The sequence below is a fragment of the Sander vitreus genome, chromosome 11 (assembly GCF_031162955.1).
Source record: "Sander vitreus isolate 19-12246 chromosome 11, sanVit1, whole genome shotgun sequence".
Taxonomy (NCBI): domain Eukaryota; kingdom Metazoa; phylum Chordata; class Actinopteri; order Perciformes; family Percidae; genus Sander; species Sander vitreus.
The window spans coordinates 5,134,112-5,156,148 of NC_135865.1; the positions used below are offsets into that span (position 1 = coordinate 5,134,112).

General features: G+C 40.5%; 1 protein-coding gene across 2 annotated transcripts; it reads left to right on the forward strand.

The window, feature by feature from the left end:
- The first annotated feature begins 9,478 nt into the window (after positions 1-9,478).
- LOC144526034 (receptor activity-modifying protein 1) lies at positions 9,479-19,135 on the forward strand. Of its 2 annotated transcripts, XM_078263177.1 has the most exons (5): positions 9,479-9,705; positions 9,824-9,852; positions 10,609-10,654; positions 12,102-12,240; positions 17,345-19,135. In XM_078263177.1, exons 3-5 carry the CDS (start codon positions 10,609-10,611, stop codon positions 17,595-17,597), a joined length of 438 nt encoding a protein of 145 aa, XP_078119303.1. In that variant the 5' UTR covers positions 9,479-9,705; positions 9,824-9,852; the 3' UTR covers positions 17,598-19,135. The 2 variants fall into 2 exon arrangements, with proteins under 2 accessions (XP_078119303.1, XP_078119302.1); XM_078263176.1 differs by lacking the exon at positions 9,824-9,852.
- Positions 19,136-22,037: the final 2,902 nt, after the last annotated feature.

Consider the following 22,037-nt stretch of genomic DNA (forward strand, 5'->3'; position numbering starts at 1 on the left):
AATGGAATCGTCGAAGCTGCCACGCCCCCATGTCACGTCCGGTCGGCTTGCCAATCGGACAAAAACGCACACGTGTTGAAGTGCTGCGAGTCAGTCAACCGCCTGTACCTTAGCTAGAGCCAGTCAAAAGATGACATGGTAACTGCAGATGCAGTAGACCCATCGACAGAACTTGAGCCCCCTCCTCTTTCACTGAAGTCGCCGGTGTGGAAGTATTTTGGAGTTCCAGTGAGTTACGTTGAAAACGTTCGCGTTGTCGACAAAAAAGCCACCGTTTGCAAGCTCTGCTATGTGCGTGTACCATATTCTTCTACTGGCAACACGACTAACATGGCAGCTGTATTCTCAGTGACGTGACAATCTGCAAGAAACAGGTTTGCTTATAACTCACTACAATAGCAGTGGCAGCACCGTTTGGCTTAGTTATCAATGCCGTTAGCATCGTGGATAACACTATTGTTACTTTATTTTTTGACAAATCGTTTCGTTTTGGCTGTGCTTTCTAACATGATGTCATTGTGCTAACCGAGCACCGTTAGCCTTTACAACAGAGCCACTTCAATACACTTGTTAGATTATGTTACATTACAGAGTTCTCTGTTGATTTGAGTTGGTCGCTGTGTGCTCGTGGTGGAATATAATGTAAACAGAGAGTGGCATGCAAGAAATGCAATGCGCTGTCACGTCCCCTTCAAGGCCAGGCTGATGTTGGAAGTCCCTCTAGTGGACAGAACGTGTAACAACAACCACATGCTTATAGTGGCATTGACAATGCATAAGCCTGAGTAGTGTAGTACATATTAATAACAGGCTGCATTTGAGCATTAAATCTTCAAATATTATTCGAATATTGGCATAGCAGCCTTCGCTTTAAAAAAAATTAATGTAAGAGAATCGAACCGTGACCTTAGAATCGGAAATTTAATCAAATTGACTTGGAGAATCGTGACACCCCTAATGCTTTCATAGCCTAATGATGCGATTGTCAGATGGTCTCGACGTACACATGCACTTTTTTTATTAATATAAAGGGTGGTGTTAAGTTTCCTGATTGATATGAGCAGAGCTTTCCCTAAGCGTCGGCCAAACAGCTTCATTTAAGTCTAGCCGCTACCTGATTGCATTCATTTTTTATTCTAATACAACACTTTTGTAGTATTTGTAAAAAGTTGCGATTCCCTATGCATCAACATTTTACAACCACTATAGCCTCCGCTTCAAACCAATGTGAGTGACGAGACACAGCCCGTCTGTCAGTTCCGTTCTCAGCTGAGACGCTGCGTGTCCTGCCGAGCAAAGAGCGGAAAATTGTCTTCAGTGTTTTGATTACTCAAAGAATTGATGACAAAACACTTTAAGAATTGCACTGATTGCACAGACAGGGAACGTCCTCATTACACGGGCTACTTCGTAAGCCAGTGGCAGCAACTTGATGATTGCGCAGTAAGCATTAACAAGTCCTCTGAAAATGCTGCATTTTCCATAAAGGTTACAGTACGACACGAAATAATAACTCGAGGCCACGCAAAAATATTTTCTCTATCTGTGATAGGTCCGGGGCTCAGTAAAGACGCACTGCAAACACACTTAAAAACAGGCAATGTTGTCAAAATCCTCTTTAAAAAATAAAACATGATGAACTCCCTGCAGTAGCTTAATATGAGTGCATTCATGTTATCTCATAATATAAAAGCCTCCATTAACCGTCAGTGGCATGTCTTGATAAACCTTACATTGAAAGAGTCAATAAACATTTAAATATTTAAAGTTTTGATCTGCCAGGAATAGTTGTGGCTTTAAAAAAAGTTATTTACAGACAGTGAGGGCTAAAACACACAAAGCCTAAATCTTCTTTACAATAATTCACTAGACTACATTGACAATCAGGTATCTGCAAACTCATTAAAATATGCAATGATTAAGAGGAGTGTAGCTATATAATGGAATAGCGTCATTTGTACATGCCAGAGGCCACCAAATTCAGACTTTTACGGCGCGCACCAGACCCAGGTCAAAAGGCACAATGAATAAATTATTGATTATATATTACTCACCATTAACCACAGTATCGACCGCATGTCCGACCGCAAGGTTGCATAGATTTATGGGCGGGGAATCAGACCACGCTTGTGGGTCGTGCGCATGCACAGAACCGCTAAGTAGCACATCTCGATAGGTAGCATAGATCGACAGAACACCGGCGGCGGAGTCCTTCTTACAAGGCAGTAGCCACAGCGGCTAATTAGCATTGTCCTCCAGCAAAGTCCTCATCTCTCCCGGTCCTCGGTGAAAGCTGTGGCTGGCTTTTACAGCTGACTGTCCCTCCCCGACTGTGCTAGCTTAAACGTCCACATTTTATAGTTAACACTTAACACTTTTCCAAAGCTAATGAAAACAACAAACAGGGCTAACCTGGCTGCACTTCACTTCAAGCTATGGGATAACAAGTTACCAAACTGCGAGTTGCACACGACTGTTAGCTGCCAAATGATACCTGTGCTAATACATTAGAAGTAGGGGAGAGACGGGACAGTTGAAACACTTTTTAATTAAACGTAATTTACAAAGCGATCATATTGCACTGAAAGCTAATATTTTGTCACTAGCAACCTACACCTGTCATCTGTCAAATACAGTTGCATTTTCAGCTTTGAACAAAACCGTTCAGGAATTATTACAGCAAAAGTGGGACGTGCGTAATGTTTCATTCGTCCCTCCTGGCCGGGACAATTGAAACAGCATGGGTGGACGGATGAAACATACAGTTTAAGCCATTTAAACTTCCCACAACTTCAATATTTTACTACATATCATGAATGGTACTCCCAAAAGGTGTTATTTTAGATAGATTGTTGCGGAGCTATACGTCTTCGTGAATGTCTGTTAACAACTAATCGCCGTCATCATGAAGCGGTTATTGAAATATCATGCGCTGTGGCCATTTTTATAGCTAGTACAGTAAGTTTTCCCATTTATATCATGTTTCTATTGTGGAAAATGTCATTTCACTAGGTTTTTACGTGGATTAGGGCACTGCACATCCAAATAAGTGCCCTTAACGACCCACAGCCCGTCAGTCTCCATAGGATAACATGGGAAAACTCGACCCCCTACCTGGTGGGCTCAAATATATTTTCATCTTTCTAAAACTGCTTTTCCATGTCTCACCTCCATAAATTATTGGTATATTGGCACATTATTGGCATATATCTTATAGCATATATCTATGTCGGGATGGTTGAAACAGCTGTTTCAATCCTTCCAACATAGATATATGCCATTATAGCTTGTTTTGCTTTCCATGTAAACAAGCATGCAATATGAAAGTCTGGGATTGTGGAGAACACTAAATGGTCTACTGAATAAGCATGTAGTCGAAATGAAAAACACTCTCAAAATTAATAATCGAAAAAATGTAACCGCTAATGAAGTTTACTTTGGACCATCAAAACTGGTTTATGCCCTGTAACTCTGTGATAAAAGGAAATAACAGGAAGATATTTGGCTGATAGGAGGTTAACATGCTCTATGTTTTGACCTGAGGAAGTCTGTCTATCATCATTGCACTCAGAGAAAACTGGAATGTTTCATCCGTCCCGCGTTTCAATCGTCCCGGCTCTCTCCTACTTTAGTCTACAAACATCACTCACGTCGACATTAAACTAAAAAGTTATGCTCTGCTTCTCTCACAACATGTTTCTCTCTCCAATGTGCTCTACATGTCGTCTCAGACTTTCTCGTCTTTCCGACTTCCCAACATAGTGATCTCTGATTGGCTTAGATTACCCAGTCAACAAAGGATTATGGGAAATGTAGTTTTCATTGACTTTACCTAGATATGAACTAAAACACCATTTATTCAGGTATTTTGCAGTATGAGATAAACACTTTTGTATTTATTTAGCTGTATTTTTGTAGGTCCCTACATCTCCTCCAGTGCAAAGCAGGGTAATACAAATACCAGTTAATTACACAACATACACACTGATACAATGGCTGGTGCAAAACAAATATGCGGAAAAAGAGTTAAGTCGTTTTTGCAGACCAAAACAAGGATTTTATGTTTTTCCCTCCTTTCTAAGGCAAATATCAAGTTAACATTATATGCCCTCTTTGTTCTACTCATGGTCCCACCCTTACTTAAGTACTGTCCTTAAGTACAAATTTAAGGAACTTGTAGCCTACTTTACTTGAGTCTTTTCTTTTTATGCCACTTTCTACTTCTACTCCGCTACATGTCAGAGAGAAATATTGTACTTTTTACTCCACTACATTCATCTGACAGCTTTAGTTACTAGTTACTTTACAAATTAAGATTGTTGCACACAAAATACATGCATGCATGTTTATAAAATATGCTTTATTATAAATTAGGGCTGTCGGCATTAACGCGTTAATCGCGATGCGATTAAGGGCCGATGCGATTAATTTTTTTGAATCGCATTAATCGCATGCCGGCATTTATTAATTTATTTTACACTTCACTCGGCTTAGCGTCATGCCTAACAGGCTACTATTTTGACCCTTTGCAGCACCGTTACTCATCATCAAGCTGCCACTTCCTCGTATCAAATCCTGCTGCTGCAGGCTGCAGGCATGATGGAGAAACACAGCAGCAATGAAATCCTGAATGGCGCTTTTTATTTTCCAAAACTCCTGGACGGCTCGTAGACAAGTCGAAAGCCATATGCACGTTGTGTAAAGCCGAATTAAAATGTCACCGAAGCACGTCAAGCTTGAGCTACCACCTACGGATCTAAGCATAGTAGTACAGTTAACGTTGATGCTACCAGCTAGCATGCTACCCACTCAGTGCCGACCTGTGGATGAAACCAAATCCAAAAAAATTACTACAGCTCTTGCGAAACGGGTGGCAACTAACTGCAGACCTGTCAGCATCGTAGAGGACTTGGGTCTTAAAGACGTACTACGGTTGGCATGTTCTGACCCGTCTCGTTGCTGTCGAGGGGACAGTAGTTTTCACGGATACACAGCCTGTATGACACGGAGAACCAACTGGAACAGCTGCAAGGTGCTGCAAACGCTGTCTCATTAACCGGTGATCACTGGACGTCAGTGAGTAATCAACATTATTTAGGAGTTACTAAACACTATATTGACTCTAGTAAGGATAGGGATTTTTAGTTTTTTAGTTAGGTACTTGGAGGAATTGTGCAATAATGACAGATTCACACATTTTTCTTTTGTTTACAGTAAATACATAATTACAAATCTTAAAATCAAGTTCATAAAGTAACTTTCTTTACATTCATTTGATTCCCAATCAAGATACAGTGGTAACAATTGCTTTCGATTGTTAATATGTACTTAAAAACTATTCTGAAATGACTTTTTAAAAAATGTATCGTTTGACAGCCCTATTATAAATGAAACTAGCCAACAATATGACGGCCTACAAGTCCAGCTGAATTGATTAGACCATTAAACACACAACAGTTTGGATCGTTTCCAGATTCTAAAATGTGAGGATTTTTCTGCATCGACTACTTTCACTTTCAATACTTTAAGTACATTTTCCTGATAATACTTACATACTTTGACTTAAGTAACATTTTCAATGCAGGACTTTAACTTGTAACAGAGTATTTTCAGTGTGGCATTAGTACTTTTACTAAGGTAAATAATCTGAATACTTCTTTCACCGCTGTTCCTACCTGACAAAACATTTTCCATGACTTTCAAAAAGAGACACTGTCTAAACAGCACGTGTGTTGCTTTTCACAGGCACAGAGCGTATACCACACACCGTCTATCTGCTGTGTACTCTGTTTGCTCCGTCACTTACACCGTTATGCCTTCAATTTTGGGAAATGGAAATGTTTTCTTATGACCATTTGTCAGCATTCCTCCACTCACAAATGCATTATGATTATATTATGTGTATGCGTTGCTTAGCAACTCCAAATGAGTGGGCAATTGTAGCTGAACAATGTTGGAACGTTTAATTGTACACTCACAGCGGAACGACCTGATAGTTCAGTGCTGAAAGATATTGTAACTGCGCTCCTGAATGATCCATCTTTCAAAGAGTCATTTAGTCGAGACAAATGGAATACCAAAGAAAGGTGGTCACATTTTCCACAGTCAGTCATTTCCCTCAATCATGGATATAATTCATAGGAGAGAAGTGCAAAAGGAGGCCTATATTTGGGAGGATTCTGATATTCAGCACTAATTAAGAGACTGACAAGGTTGTAGAAAGAAAGATCTCTGAATTATTTTTACTAAAGTAGCGGGATTAGTCCAGGAAACGGTTTCTTTTGCTTGTTTTTTTCTACAAGATTATAAAACCTGTGAACAGGCTGCCTCTCTCCCTTTTCACTAGGCCCTGTTCCCGTCATTAACAGTGTTTTGGTGTTATTCCTAATTGCAGTAATATTTTTCAGTTTATTCAATGAATTAGCATTTGATCAGCTACTCACCAGCTCAATCAAGGAGAGTGCATACAGGTTTGCCCGATCAGGTCCTGTCAGCAGGGAGGGGCTGGGCACTCTTACGGTGTAGGAGAATAGGTACATGTATGATAGTGTTTGCAGTAAATTACATTTTTATAATTTTGGGGGTGCTTATGGTTATGGGTGCCCATATATATATATATATATATATATATATATATATATATATATATATATATATATATATATATATATATATATATATACAGTAACTGATCTATGTAAGTCTAATGGTATTTTTCAGATCCAGCGTGTTAATGTTGCTCTTTCAGTGTAGCTCACCCCATACTTACCTGTGTAGGTGCAACCCGGTCTCATGCCAGTTCGTGAAATGGTCCCGTTATTTTGATTTATTGATTTGTGTACAGGTCACGATTTTCTCGTTTATTTCGTGTACAGGTCACGATTTTTGAACGTGACCATTTCACGAACTGTCATGACACAGGGCTGCTCTGGGGGACGCAACAACGGGGAAATGAAACGCCACACGCCGGCGACAACAACGGGACGGACCGCCACACGCGGGACGCAATCCCCGGGCGCAGGGACACGATCCGCGGTCTCTGTGGCACGCAACAACGGGGACATGAAACGCCACATACCGGCCACAACAACGGGACGGTTGTGGTTAGGAAGAGAATAACGCGGAAAGGAAGTGCAACACGCGGGGCGCGATCCCCGGTTTGACCCATCCACCACCCTGACCAACCTCCCTACGCAGATTTTTGCCTTATCAATACTACTCGCTAATGTAATCGTTCTGTGATCACGAAATATGCTTCCCATTAAAATACATTACTTTAAAATTCGTGTTCACCACACGAAAATAACGACATTAACGTGTTCAGTACACTAATCAATAAATTCAATAACGTGACCATTTCACGAACTGCCATGAGACTGGGCTGGCAGGTGGTATGTTCCATTTAGGTGAGGCTGAGATGTTAAAGTGCCTTAAGGAGAAGAAGAGGAAGGAGTTGGCAGCTTGCTGTGAGGTTGCCTTTTTTATATTATTTTGCCCCAGTTTTAATTGTAATTCCGAGTTTCATTATGTGCCCTTTGTTTGAGTATATATTTTGTTAACTTGGGCACTTCCCGTTCAAAACGTGCCCGTTTGCAACGGGGTGATTTCTTTCTTCTTTTTTTTTTATCTTTTGTGTGGCATTTTAGGCCTTTATTTGACAGCACAGCTTAGACATGAAAGGGGAGAGAGAGAGGGAATGACATGCAGCAAAGGGCCGCAGGTCGGAACTGAATCCGTGGCCGCTGCGGCGAGGACTGAGCCTCTGTACATGGGGCGCATGTTCTACCAGCTAAGCTACCCAGGCAATTTCTTGGCCTCTTGTATATTTCTTGGCCTCCTGTATTGCTGCTTGCAGCTTTCTCCAGAACCATTTTACCCCAAAAGGGCCTCAAAACATGCAACTCAACCATATCCTACTGACTTACTTTGTACTTTTACTTCAGAGAAAAACATTGTACTGCTGCATTTACCAGAGAAATCTTACTACGTTGCAGATTCAGATAGATACAAAGATAAATCAATAAATTCCACAGTTTTGGTTTATCAAAAACTCTATCCCAGGTTGTCCTGAAATAAAAGTGATTGTGCATGACAGGGTTGAGGCTATACAAGCATTATTACACAAAGAGACCAGGCAACACAAATATTGGACAAAATGTCTTAGACCCCAGAGCGTAATTAGGGTTAGGATTAGTGTAAACTAAAGCCCGAGGCAGGCATCCAGTAATGGATGTAATTCAATAAAGTTTCCCAAAATGCAAGTAAACAAAGTTTGTTGGCTATGTATTTTCACATCTGAGTGCCGAGCATGGATGGGATCATCCAGGTTTCCACAGACATGAGTCTCAGGTGAAACCGAAACTGTAAACTGCCTCAGGGTGTGTGTGTGTGTGTGTGTGTGTGTGTGTGTGTGTGTGTGTTTGCTAGCCTTGCAAAACAGCCTGGCAAACTGTTCAACAGTGGTAGAATGCAACTAAGTACATTTACTCAGGTACTGTACTTGAGTATAAATGTCAGGTACTTGTAGCCTACTTAACTTGAGTCTCTCCTTTTCATGCCACGTTCTACTCCTATCCACTCTATATCAGAGGAATTAAAATTAAGACATTTGCACACAAACACATGTAGTTTATAAAATACGATGTTTTATTATAAATGAAACTAGCCAACAATATGACGGCCTACAAGTCCAGCTGAAATGATTGGACCATTAAACACACAACAGTTTGGATCGTTTCCAGTTTCTAAAATGTGAGGGTTTTTCTGCATTGACTACTTTTAGCAATAATACTCTAAGTACATTTTCCTGATGATACTTACATACTTCTACTTAAGTAACATTTTCAATGCAGGACTTTGACTTATAACAGTAAGTTGTTTTACAGTGCGGTATTAGTGCTTTTAAAGGATATGAATACTTAAAGACTAAAAGTAGCCATGAAGTAGCTTCAGCTAATGTTTGGAAAGCATGTTTGCACAGAACAAGGACTGTGGATTTTACCCCCCCCATCTTTTACTGTGTAGTCGCATTAGGAAGGAATCGACCCATAGCTCATCAAATTTTCATATAGCCGGAAAGTATCGTATTACGGCAGACTTGAAAACAATCTAACAAAAAGCTCTGTTAGTTCTTCTTCCACAACTGCATCTTACATTAGATGACATGAACATGAACACTCATCTCAGTGCATGCACTCTGCTTTTCCATGCATGACCTTTACTTGTAACAGAGTGTTTTTTACAAGGTATTTCCCCACCTGTTGCTCAGTGCATGCTGGATCAGCAGAATGGAGTCCTCCCTCTGATCTTTAACACTCACCCTTCTAACCTTGTATAGGAACAAGAGCGAACACCAAACATAAACATTAAATATATCTGTGAGATACCACCATGCAGGCTTGTTGACATTAGGGCCTCTTAGTGTCTCTGGGGGGACTTTATGTGGAACATGTCTTCCGGTAACATGGGAACAGCCAGGCTCAGTCTGGGAAAGGAAGCAGCCTGTCCATTGCAGTTACACAATCCAATTAGCTCAGAGTTGCACTGATAAGAACACTGGACCAGATCAGACCGGGGCTTTTTGTGACCACTTGTACATCTGTTAGTTGGCTGGCAAACCATTTGGATCATCCTCAGCACAGGTTCTAATAATCAAGGATTATACAAGGGATCCACAAGGAAACAATACTGCTTTAAAAAGCTGGGGTATGTGCTTACAAAGCATTTTCTCTTTGCTTATCAGTGCAGGCTTTTAAGATTTTTAACCTGTTTTATACAATTGATACTTTTTTGATAACTGATGCTTTTTTTTTTTTTTTTTAAGGTAAAGCATATGGAAGAGATTCAATCCATGTAATTAATACATTTTTATCATTCTTTCATTTTCCATATGGACCTGGAACTAACTAAATTTAAGTATTCAAAGCATTTACAGTGTATTTGTTCCATACAAGCACTTAGATAACATGTGTCCTATGTACTTATTAAAAAAAGAAAAGAAAATCTTCCTCTCACTGCATTCCCTGGTAACATCTGTTTCCAGTGTCTGCCTCCCACGAGATAAATTCATTTATTTTGTGGGAATGTCCAGGAAGCAGATGGCCACCATGTCTGTTTCATAGAGCTTTTTTTTCTGTTTAGAATCTGTAGCTGCACTTTTGAACATGTTCAAAATCCCAAAAGAAAAAAATCTTGTGAAGTATTATTGTTTTGTAAAGGGTAGATTTTTAAATGTGCTAAGCACTGACAGGTCCAGGTTGTTGATTTTGTGAGTTGGCTATGCATTTAATTAAAGTATTGTCTTATCACTGTGGGAGAGGAAGCAGAGAAAATGGATTTTCCAGTTGTAGAAAGTTTGCCTGTGTGCCTGGACATGACAGATATCCAAATTTGAGACAGCAAACATTTTGAAAATTACTTTTTGTTGTTTGTACAGAGGAGGCAGAGAACTCACTCTGACTCATGCATACCCACCAGTCCATTCGTCTTTATCTTCATAATGTATGCATGTAAAAAGGTAAAAAACAAAAAAAATAATGTGCATTATTGTTGTAAAAGCTGGTCTTCAATGACACAATTTATGTGATTGCACCATTGTTCTTTTAATAGATGGTGTTGACTGCATACTTGATGGCACTTATCTTCATCTGGACAGGTAAGCCAGAATTTCAATATAGCCAGGTACTTATAGCTAGCTGGCAGTCGTTACACACCCAAAAAGAGAACTCATCACGTGGGTTTGAAGTTGAAATGATCATTATCATCATTAAAAGCTCTAAAACAAGAAGCGCCATCATAGCGATTGAAAGGTTAGAAAACGTACACTTGGGATTCACTATCCAAAAAAGATTCTTATTGACGCTAAAAGTCTCCTTTAGCGCTTTAAGTAAACGCGCTTGGTCGGGACTATTGCCGTTCCTTTAGTGCTTTAAGTAAACGCACTTGGTCGGGACTATTGCCGTCCCTTTAGCGCTTTAAGTAAACGCACTTGGTCGGGACGATTGCCGTCCCTTTTGACGCAGTTATGTTAAGGAAAAGGTCGTGGGTGGGCTTACGGTTCCGTGACACGCGGGAACTACGGGACGGTTGGGTTTAGGAAAGGGTCGTGGGTGGGCGTACGGTTCCGTTACACTTTGAGAACGTGTTGGAGTTCAGCTGTAGCCTATAAAATCATAAACTGTCAAAGAATAATGGAAGTAGCAGCGGTGATGTAACACACTGGTTTGTGGACTACTGTTTTGAAGCCTCGAGTTTGGCCGTCGCCATCTTGTTTTGCAATGGCCCTACGCTAAGCTAAACGCTAAAGAGGGAAAGTTGACGTTTTTCAACCCTTCTGAAGCAAATCATCCGGTGGAGATTTATGGGTGGGTAAACACGGACCTCCGGGTAGGCTACTGATGCCATTCATCTGCATGTACAGCAGAACAGAAAATCGGCAAACTTGTCCTTAAGTTACCAGCTAAGCCATAGCTAGCTAGCTAGCTAGCTTGGATGGCAGAACGCTGGACAAGAAATTTTTAGGCGACCAAAATGTTCCAATTAACTTTGATGAAGTGAAAACAGAGGGTCAAAGTGTAAGATAAAAACACGGACAATACCCAAAAACAAGCTCACGGCTATTTTATGTACACAGTGCCATGGTGAGCCTCTGTCCTGATTGACAGGTTGGCGTGGAGCCCCGCCCCTAAAGTATCCCCTGCTTTATTGTCAATTTTAAAATAAATAGGACCATAGTTTACAAAATGAACATCATGCTGGATTGAAAAATGTACAGGTTTAAGGCACTTCCGCATTGGCTTCACTCGTGAACACGGAGAGCAGGAGGGGACAGAACGGAGGTTTAACCAGCTGACTCAGCAGAGTACCAGGCTGTGATACATAGTTTTGTTGCTTGCTGAAAAACAAGACGCCATTTTCCAGGTATTTCAGTGTGAACAAGTCTTTACTAAAACTCACACTTATGCTAGTATGCTAGGTATAGATTATTGGCAACCTAGCTAACAGACATTAAGCAACACTATCTGGGTCTATGACGTTAGCATTTTGTCTTGAGTTGGATGGAGTATTCGGACTGTTACTCTCACTCATGCTGTCTTCTCCAGGAATGGCTGTGAAATTTGTTGTTCCACCATGTGACCGGGACATGTTTGACGGCGGTGTTGACAAGTGCCTGTCAGACTTCAACAGGAGCATGGAGACAAGTGGCTATCAGGACAGGTGCCCATGGCCTACTGGAAAACGGTACTTTTTTATTTATAGTCTTTTTGTCATCATTCAACAAATGCAGGGTTCTTTCAAAGTCACATTGTCCCAGTTAATATTCAATTCAATATTAATAATTTAGGCTTAATGTTTTTGAACCAGGACCTCCAGTATTTGGATCAAGTAGCTCGTGACAAATAAGGTGTAAGCTACAGCTGTTATTGCAAAATTTAATCAGATACGGTTAAGAACCGGGACACCCCAACTCAGAATAATTTCCTGTATCTGTGTCACGTCAGTTTCTCCACTGTCACGCCTCTTTAGGAGACTCTTTGGCGGCCAGTCCTGAGTGTATTGATTCCAATGGGAGAAGTGAACTTTTCTAAAAGATTATGACCAATTCTTTTACCCCATCGTCACCGAAGTAAATATTGGACCCATTTGTAACAGGCCACATATCTCCCGAACATTCTGACCATGAAATGGCTTGTTTCAGAAGCACAAATCCGGTTGTGCAAATGTTTGAGACCTGTTTCTGTCTCAGGAACAAACTCTAGCCAAATCTGGCAACACAGATAACGATCTACTAACGTTTGCGAATGCCATAACAAAACAAATTTTCGTAATGCTAAATATTTTAGCTGTGTACAAATCTAATGATAGCCAAAGAAAATATTAATAAATTGTGCAGCTATAACTTTTCATCCATCCACAAGACGCTCACTACACTTTCAAACGAGGCCACGCCCATTTAAGAGACAGGAAGCCTGTACCGTTCCGCCATACCATTTGGTGCAGCATGTAATGCTTCAATCTTTAGATCTTTTAAAAAAATCTTTTGATTTGAATTTAACATCAGTATCAGATCAGATTGGAGATATATATCTCCAAGGGACCATATATTAAGGGACTCAGATCAGGAGTGGGGGGCCAAAAATGTCTTTATCAGGAAATCCCTGCTTAAATGATAAATTGCATGTAGTTGGCAAACACATGGTATTACAAATATGCACCGTGCCATCTATGAGTCTGTGTTAATGGTTGCTGTTTGAGCCTTGGCATGCATGTGTTGCAGAAAGTTATCCCTGAGCTTCACGTTGTAGAGCCCAGTGAGTGAAAACCAAAGGCTGGATAAAGTGCAACATTACGCACATTGTGTGGCCTTTTCAGTAAAGATATATGACATTTAGTTATGGGAAAGTCAGATACTTTCCTGTTTCCTGAATACATTTGGTGCTGGTCAAAGTTTAAGCTAATTCCTCAACTTTTAATGAAAACGTGCTAGACTGTTGCTCCTGGGCTCATATTTCCAGACAGCAGTTGTTTGTGGAGACTTTTGCTTTAATTATGGCTGTAATAATCCATATTTTAATGTTAACATGCTTTGAGGCTAAGCTCCTGTACAGCTCAAATGGTGTGTTAGGGTGGAGTGTCCATCAACACGAGGAGCCCAGCTTGTTGATCAGGCTTCCAGCTGTCAGGCTCAATTGAATCTCAGTGGATGTTTTCCACACGAGAATCTTGAAGTCACACCCGCTCATGCGATTTATGCTACTTTGGTGAGGTTATGGTTGCTTCTCCACCCAGAAGACATAAAGTTAACAGTGAAATGTAAGCTGCCTGTAAACACTAGTGGGTGATTTCTCCATTAATAAAATGCTTGGAGTAGCCAAGGGTAGATGTTTTTGGCTCAATTTGCTTTATCTTAAAATACTTAGTTTGAATATTAAAGTTGCAGCTTTAAAGGACCATGCCAATCTTTTTTTTTTTTTCTTTTTTTTTTTGGCCGATTAAAAAATATATAGGTACATTAGTGACCACTTATAAAAAAAAGGTTTTAAATACATTGTCTTTAACCAGGGACAACATTTCAAAACTTTTCCATGATTTTTCAAGGACCCATAATAAAAATGTCCATGACCGTTTGCAACATATAACACATGAAATATTAAATGCACACTTGCTCGGCATTATTCAACCCTTTTAAATTCAAACATTATTACAGCTAGCTGGCATACATGAAGGGAGAGACGGAACGCAGGAAGAAAATTAAGAAACATACGTGATAGAAAACAAAACTGTCCCACATCAAAGCCCTAGAGCTACTTTACAGCTGCAGACAATAATACCAGGGAGGTTATCCATGCAATATTATTTTAACAATTAATTTAATTAAACATAGTCTATATCCAGGACGTTCCACTTCCGGGATTGCTCCGTTGGAGCCAGAAATTCCGCCGGATGACCTTCCTTTCGGCCGGATGACCTTCCTTTCGGCCGGATGTCCGTTACCTTAGGGTTTCTTTGTGTTGGCGTTCTAAACTCCAGTGGATTTATGAGGACTATGGTTAACTGCTCCTCAGATCTCTGCAGGGTAAATCCAGACAGCTAGCTAGACTATCTGTCCAATCGGAGTTATCTAAAACAACTTTTGAATGTAGACATGGAATGCTGTGTGGACTAGCCAGACCCTCCTCCGCAGCGCTGTGGAGGAAGGTCTGGCAAAGCGAGACTACATTAAACACAACACAATTCCATGACTTTTCCAGGTTTTCCATGACCGTGGGGACCGTTCCATTCATTTCCATATGAAATGAAAGTGAATCCAGACTTGAAAAATGTTAAGAGTTTGGTAGTACAACACAATGAACATGCATTCATTGTATTTTTGTCCAATTTATTTTACTGTTGCATGGCAATGCTGTTAGTAAGTGTCTACTAATGTGAGATGTTTGTATTGCTTGAATTCAATTCAATTTTATTTATAGTGTCAAATCACAACAGGAATTATCTCAGGACACTTTACAGATAGAGTAGGTCTAGACCACACTCTATAATTTACAAGGACCCAACAATTCCAGTGATTCCCCCAAGAGCATGCATGAATGCGTAAGTGTGGCAGTGGCAAGGAAAAACTCCCTTTTAGGAAGAAACCTCGGACAGACGCAGGCTCTTGGTAGGCGGTGTCTGATGGTGCCGGTTGGGGGTATGATGAACAATGGCAATAATAGTCACAATAAAGATATTGTAATAGTTATAATAGTTCATGGTGGAGCACAGTAGGGCGTAACAGGGTGTGGCAAGGCGTTGGCTGGACATAGCAAGTCGAAGCCGGGCATTGCAGTGCGTAGCAGGGTGTAATAGGGCACAGCAGGGCGTAGGGCTGGACCACGGCGATAGCTGCCACCATGATGTAGGTGCCATCATGATCCAAGATGATGATGCTGGGCGGAAAAAGAACATAAGGACTCCGGGCAATAAGCTCCCCGGAGCTATGTTAGTAACAAGCATTTCTGTGACACGAATGTGCGCCATGACTGTGGCTACACACCCACCCCCGCCGGTCTAGGCGAACGCTGCAACTCTTCATACCCTAAATACAGTTAGCTTTCTATGAAGAGAAGCCGAGATAGGGAGGCCGTGCGTCATGACTGTGGCTACACACCTTCCCTCGCCGGTCTAGGCGAACACTGCAACTCCTCACTCCCTAACTATAAGCTTTATCGAAGAGGAGAGTTTTACGTTTACTCTTAAAGGTGGTGATGGTGTCTGCTTCCCAAACCCAGACTGGGAGCTGGTTCCACAGGAGAGGAGCCTGATAGCTAAATGCTCTGGCTCCCATTCTACTTTTAGAGACTCTAGGAACCACAAGTAACTCTGCATTCTGGGAGCGCAGTGCTCTAGTGGGACAATAAGGTACTATGAGCTCTTCAAGATATGATGGTGCTTGACCATTTAGAGCTTTGTAGGTCAGGAGAAGGATTTTAAATTCAATCCTGGATTTTACAGGAAGCCAATGCAGAGAAGCCAACACAGGAGAAATATGATCTCCCCTCTTAGTTCTTGTCAGAACACGCGCTGCAGCATTCTGGATCAGCTGGAGAGTCCTAAGAGTTTTATTTGAGCATCCTGATAATAGGGAATTACAATAGTCCAGCCTGGAAGTAACAAATGCGTGGACTAGTTTTTCAACATCGTTTTGAGACAGGATGTTCCTAATTTTGGCAATGTTACGAAGGTGAAAAAAGGCTGTTCTAGAGGTTTGTTTTAAGTGGGCGTTAAAGGATATATCCTGATCAAAAATAACTCCTAGATTTCTGACAGTAGTGCTGGAGGCCATGGCAATGCCATCTCGAGTAATTATATCTTGGGATAATGATGTTCGGAGGTGTTTATGGCCCAGCACAATAACTTCAGTTTTGTTTGAGTTTAACATCAGGAAATTGTAGGTCATCCATGATTTGATATCTCTAATGCATACTTGAAGTTTGGCTAACTGACTGGTTTCGTCTGGCTTGATTGATAAGTATAATTGGGTGTCATCCGCATAACAGTGAAAGTTAATTGAGCGTTTCCTAATAATATTGCCTAGAGGAAGCATATACAAGGAGAAAAGAATTGGTCCAAGCACTGAGCCTTGAGGAACGCCATGGCTAACTATAGCGTACTTGGAGGATTTATCGTTGATATTGACAAATTGAGATCGATCAGAGAAATAGAACTTAAACCAGCTTAGTGCGATTCCTTTAATGCCAACTAAATGTTCCAGTCTCTGTAAAAGGATGGTATGGTCAATAGTGTCGAATGCAGCACTAAGACAAGTCCTTTGTCAGCAGCAATTAGAAGGTCGTTAGTAATTTTCACCAGTGCCGTCTCTGTGCTATGATGCTTTCTAAATCCTGACTGAAAGTCCTCAAATAGACTATTCCTATGTAAAAAGTCACATAACTGTTTGCAACTACTTTCTCAAGGATCTTGGAGAGAAAGGGAAGGTTAGATATAGGTTTATAGTTGGCTAAGACCTCAGGATCGAGGGTGGGTTTTTTCAGTAGAGGTTTTATCACAGCTACTTTAAATGACTGCGGTACATAACCTGTTAATAAAGACATATTGATCATATCTAGTAATGAAATGTTAACCACAGATCACTTCACCATGCAACTGTACCGTAATAATTGAAATCTAAATGCAGGAATGATGTCCACTGTACACTTGAATTTGCAAGATCAATTTTTTAGACTACAGACTACTTTCAGTTCTCCAAACCTCACGATGTTTAGTAGTGAAATCCTCTAGACAGCTGGAACCATTTTGAGCCTTGAGATCTTAACTATGTGCTCTGCCTTGCTCTCTTCCTTTGCAGCATCTACAACCAACTCAAGAGTTGCGTGGATAATTCGGCAAATGGGTCTTGGTGTCGGGGTCATGGATTTCTGGTAGACACGGTCTTCTTGGAGGTTCATGAGATGTACTTTAAGCTGTGTGGACAGGTGGAGGACCCCCCGCTCACCACTCTGATTATGTTAATAGCACCTGTTATCATTGCCACTCTCTTCCTACCAATTCTCTGTGCTAAGCTCACCACCTGGAAGACAGAGAGCACTTTGGGGCTCTGATGTGCTGAGCTGACATTTTTCATATTCTATTATTCTCATAATTGTGGCCATTCTCACTAGGGCTGAAGAATTTTGGGAATTTTTTTTCCTGCCAGATATTGTGATTTTTTTTAATTTATTTTTTAAAGCTATACTGCACTTTCTACAATCATGTTAAATAAAGTAATACAAATAAATGAAAGATCCACTGAAAACAGGACATATCCGAAAACAATCTGTGATATGTAACATTATTCCAGCAGTTATATTTTACGAAAAAACAGTAAATATAATAATGAAAAGAGCAATAAAATTTAAAAAATTTAAAACTAAATATTTCACATTCGATTAATCATGGTCTTGCGTCATTTCGATTTGAAAACGAGGAATTGTTCAGCCCTAATTCTGACAGTGGGTCATGCTAATTTGCACTCAGCACCTGTGGTGCAGAGATCGGGAAATGTAGACTCTCGCAAAACATATATATATATATATATATATATATCACAGAAGCTCTTAAAATACACCGTGATTTAACGAAAATGAGTTAGGCAACATTAGCCAATCCATAGGGCTAATTTGTGTTTATGTCTGTTAATGTTTAGATGGACAAGCGTTTGAAATGATATATGTAAAACCAAAGGCTCAAGCTGTTCATCCCGTTATAATCTTCACAAAATCTTCACAAAAAAACGGAGCCGGCGAGTGCAAAGTTGGCCTGACCCATACTCAGAACAGCCAATTGAAAAAAAAAGTACTGCAATTTCACTTCAAGTAATAGACATGTACAAACCAAAAAATCTGTTACACGTAACAAAAACATTGAAATCTGGAATATTATTATCGAAGTGTACAATTATAGGCAATATTAGACTCTGGCTCTGTCCACAGATAACACAATTTGCCTACCAGCACTGGTCACTAATACAAATGTTGTGTCTCTTTTGTTTTATGTATACAAAAACCAAAGTGTAAAAACAACAATTCACCGTTAATTGCTATGAATGACTATTTCAAATAATTTTCATCCTTTGCATGAAATCAAATGTGCACCACAAGCCATTGATTGTTTTCTCCCATATCGGTGTACATTCTGTAGGCACAAATCTATGCTCAACTGTCTAAATACTTAACACTTTACTTGAAGGTATCTACATAAGAGGTACATGACACTGTCATGAACACACGACACAGTCATGACACATGAACCCTAACCCTACATCTAACCCTAACTTGTCATGACAAAAACCGAATGACACTTACTGACAGAAGCGTTGTCATAAACGTTTATGACTTGTTTATAATATTTATGACACGTTCATGACAGTGTCATGTCACTCTTATGTAGATACCTTCAAGTAAAGTGTAACCAAATACTTGGATGTGTGAACTTTCTTACACATTATTATGTCCCACCTGTCTGACACTCAGTTTCACTGATACTTGAATGATCTGTATTGTACTTGTACTGTAATTTTCTTTTAAAGATGACAAAAAAAAACCCAAAAAAAACAATGATTCCGTTTGTATTTGAAACACACAATAAATATTTATTTCAGACAAAAAAATAATGTTTTACAGTTGTTTGAAAACCTCTTTACAACATTAATAAGATGGACCTGCTATTCAAGTTGCCACACGTCCCTAAGTATTGGTCTGTGTTACGAATGCAAACATACTGCATTTCATCATTTTGTCATCAGATCGGTATACATCAAAGGATAGTTGACGGCTGTGTGTCATTCAAACAACGTAAAGCTCCATCAGGCAATGCTTTCAATTTCAGCTTTGAGTCAGAATGACTATATGCCTATACATTGATGCTAATACATGACGAAAGAGGATGTAAAAAAAGAGTCGAGCACATAGCAATCCAATGGAATAGCCATGTTGCTCTGTTTCGGCTGGATGTCTAACAAGTTACTGTGAGCATGTTGTTGTGGGAGAATGACATGTTGATTCTGATTACTGACACTGATTCTGGTTCTGAGTTCTGAGAACAGGATGTGCGTAGGTCCATAAAGTCGCTTCCTGTGCTAGTGGTTAAAAAAACACGCTTAAAAGCAGGGTTGGTAACGTTAAAAAGCTAAAAAGATTAGAAAGTAGCATCTCCTCGGGGCACCGTCTAAGGGCTCCTGCACACTGGCTGTGAGGCGTGTCGGTTTTTATTTCGGCTCCCATGTTAACAGGTTAGAGCTTGCACACTGCATGCATGAGACACATGTCTCAGGCGCTGCTCGAGCCGCACCGAAAACGCGCGCATGCTAGAAATAGAACCGACGCCTATTTTTCACGCGACATGCAAGCGTGTTGGAAGCGTTTCCAGGCAAAATAGAATAGGAAAAGATGTTTATATGTCATTTTGACACAAATACATTTAATAAATGACATTTTGATGTTTGAAAATCTCTAGGTTTTGACATAAATGCAGATAGAAATGTAATTTGAAAAATAATAAATAATTATCGATTTTCCAATATTGCACCTGTCAATACAGAACAAAATGTTCTGTAGCCTATTTTGCCGTCAGTACTGCCGACGTTGTCTTTGCTGTAATCAAATCAGTCTATATTTATGTTTAACGTGGTATTTCATTTTATCAATGGGAAACATCCATGTGTACAGACAAGGCTTAGCAGCAGCAGCAGCGCCGCGTCAGACACGTTTCTGGTGTGTAAAGACAGAAAAATCCACGCAGCCGCCACGCAGCTGACACGCAACAGAAACGCCACACTCACGCCACGCAGCCAGTGTGCAGGAGCCCTAACCTCTACCCCTGCAGACTTTTTACTCGCCGCTTTTTCAGATGTTTTTTTTAATCTGTTTTAGCAGGGCGGGCAGTTGCGAGTAACCGCAGCAGCGGCAACCTTTGCTGAGTTTTCTCATCCATTCTGCAGTAGGCTTGCAGTAACTCTGGCAGCGGCGACGTGCACTGAGCTCAGGCTCGTACACGCGAGCGGTAGAGTATGCTCAGTAGGGCAAGGAGGCATTTCATTGGTTCTTTCCAAGCGGACCGCAAGGCAGTTATTGGTGGGCGTTTTTACAGGATTACAGCAGCTACAGATGACGGATCTTTTTCAAAACCCAGAAGTTATTTATTGCTGTCGGGGCGTAAAGACCATTTCAAACAATATATTAAAACGTGTATAGTTACCAGCCCTGCCTTTAAAGCAGCTTCAACAGTGCTTTGAGATAAATACTGAAGTTGTTTGGAAATTGTGGCTTTAAATGAGCGCCGCGGTTGTAATATTCATAGGTGTTCCTGTATGGACATACCTGCCACAACACTGAAATCAAACCATTTTTATGTTAAAGAGAGCCTTTCACTGAAAAAAAAAAAAAAAAAGGATTAGTACTTTATTTACAACCTACAAGATCGACAAAATGTGACAAAGGAGAGCAAAATTAGGAAATTAATGTTGCCAAGGAACTAATCCTTTGGTATGCAGTGCAATTAAAGAAAAATGAAGTGCATTCCTGTTCCAAAAGGGACAATCCACAATAATTCTGTGCTCTTATATCAGCGTGAACAGCATTCCTTCTAATGGTGGACCTAATGTCACATATATCGGATTTATAGTTAAATAATGGTCGAACCTAACACACTATTCCATATGCTAGAACTCCCAAGATCGCCAGACGTCTTTACTCAAACCAATGATGTTGAATTAAAAGAGGTTCAAAAATAACAGAGCCAAGTCTTAGATTTGGGTGGGTGGTCTGCCCTGCTACCATGGTGGTATAAGGCAACTAAATGTGGTCAACTCAGAACATTGACATGGCAGAACTTTTTGAGGGTCAAAAAACTATTTTTCTTTTCATCTTGCGCGTTTCAACATCTAGGGCCCAGACGGGACAGAGTGGCAGCACCACGCCTTTTATTATCTGAAATAATACCCATAATTCCTTTTTCTCTTGTGTAAACACCGAGAGGATGTTTTGCTAAGTGTACGCTGGCTGGCTCTGTCTTGGCTATGGTCTACGTAGCTCCACACATACTCGGACACACTAGTTCTTGCAATAACAAGAGCACGTGGACGTGTTGAGCAGTCTAGCAGACTTGTATTGTCAGACAACACTGACCCTTTTCACTCTTTCACCACTGTGGGTCAACCAGTACACGCTTGCCAGACTACAGTAGTTCCACTGGATTCAGATGGCAGATCCCAACCGCAAAAAGGTATTGGTCAAAAGTCACATCAGCTGTCAATGAGCTAATTTAGTATGTGTTAGGAGCAAACCTACGCCCGCACAACCCATTCTCACTCCCATCGCGTTAAAAAGTGACGCTTGGTCACGTGCCTTAGGCGATAGATACTGACGCAAAAATTCTCCTTTGGCGTCATATTTAGACGTGCTTGGTCGGGACTATTGGCGTCACTTTTCGCTCTTCCCGTTGACCATGAAACCTTTGGATTTTCAAAATTTAAAATTAAAAGTTTGTCACTTTTCCTGACGTTT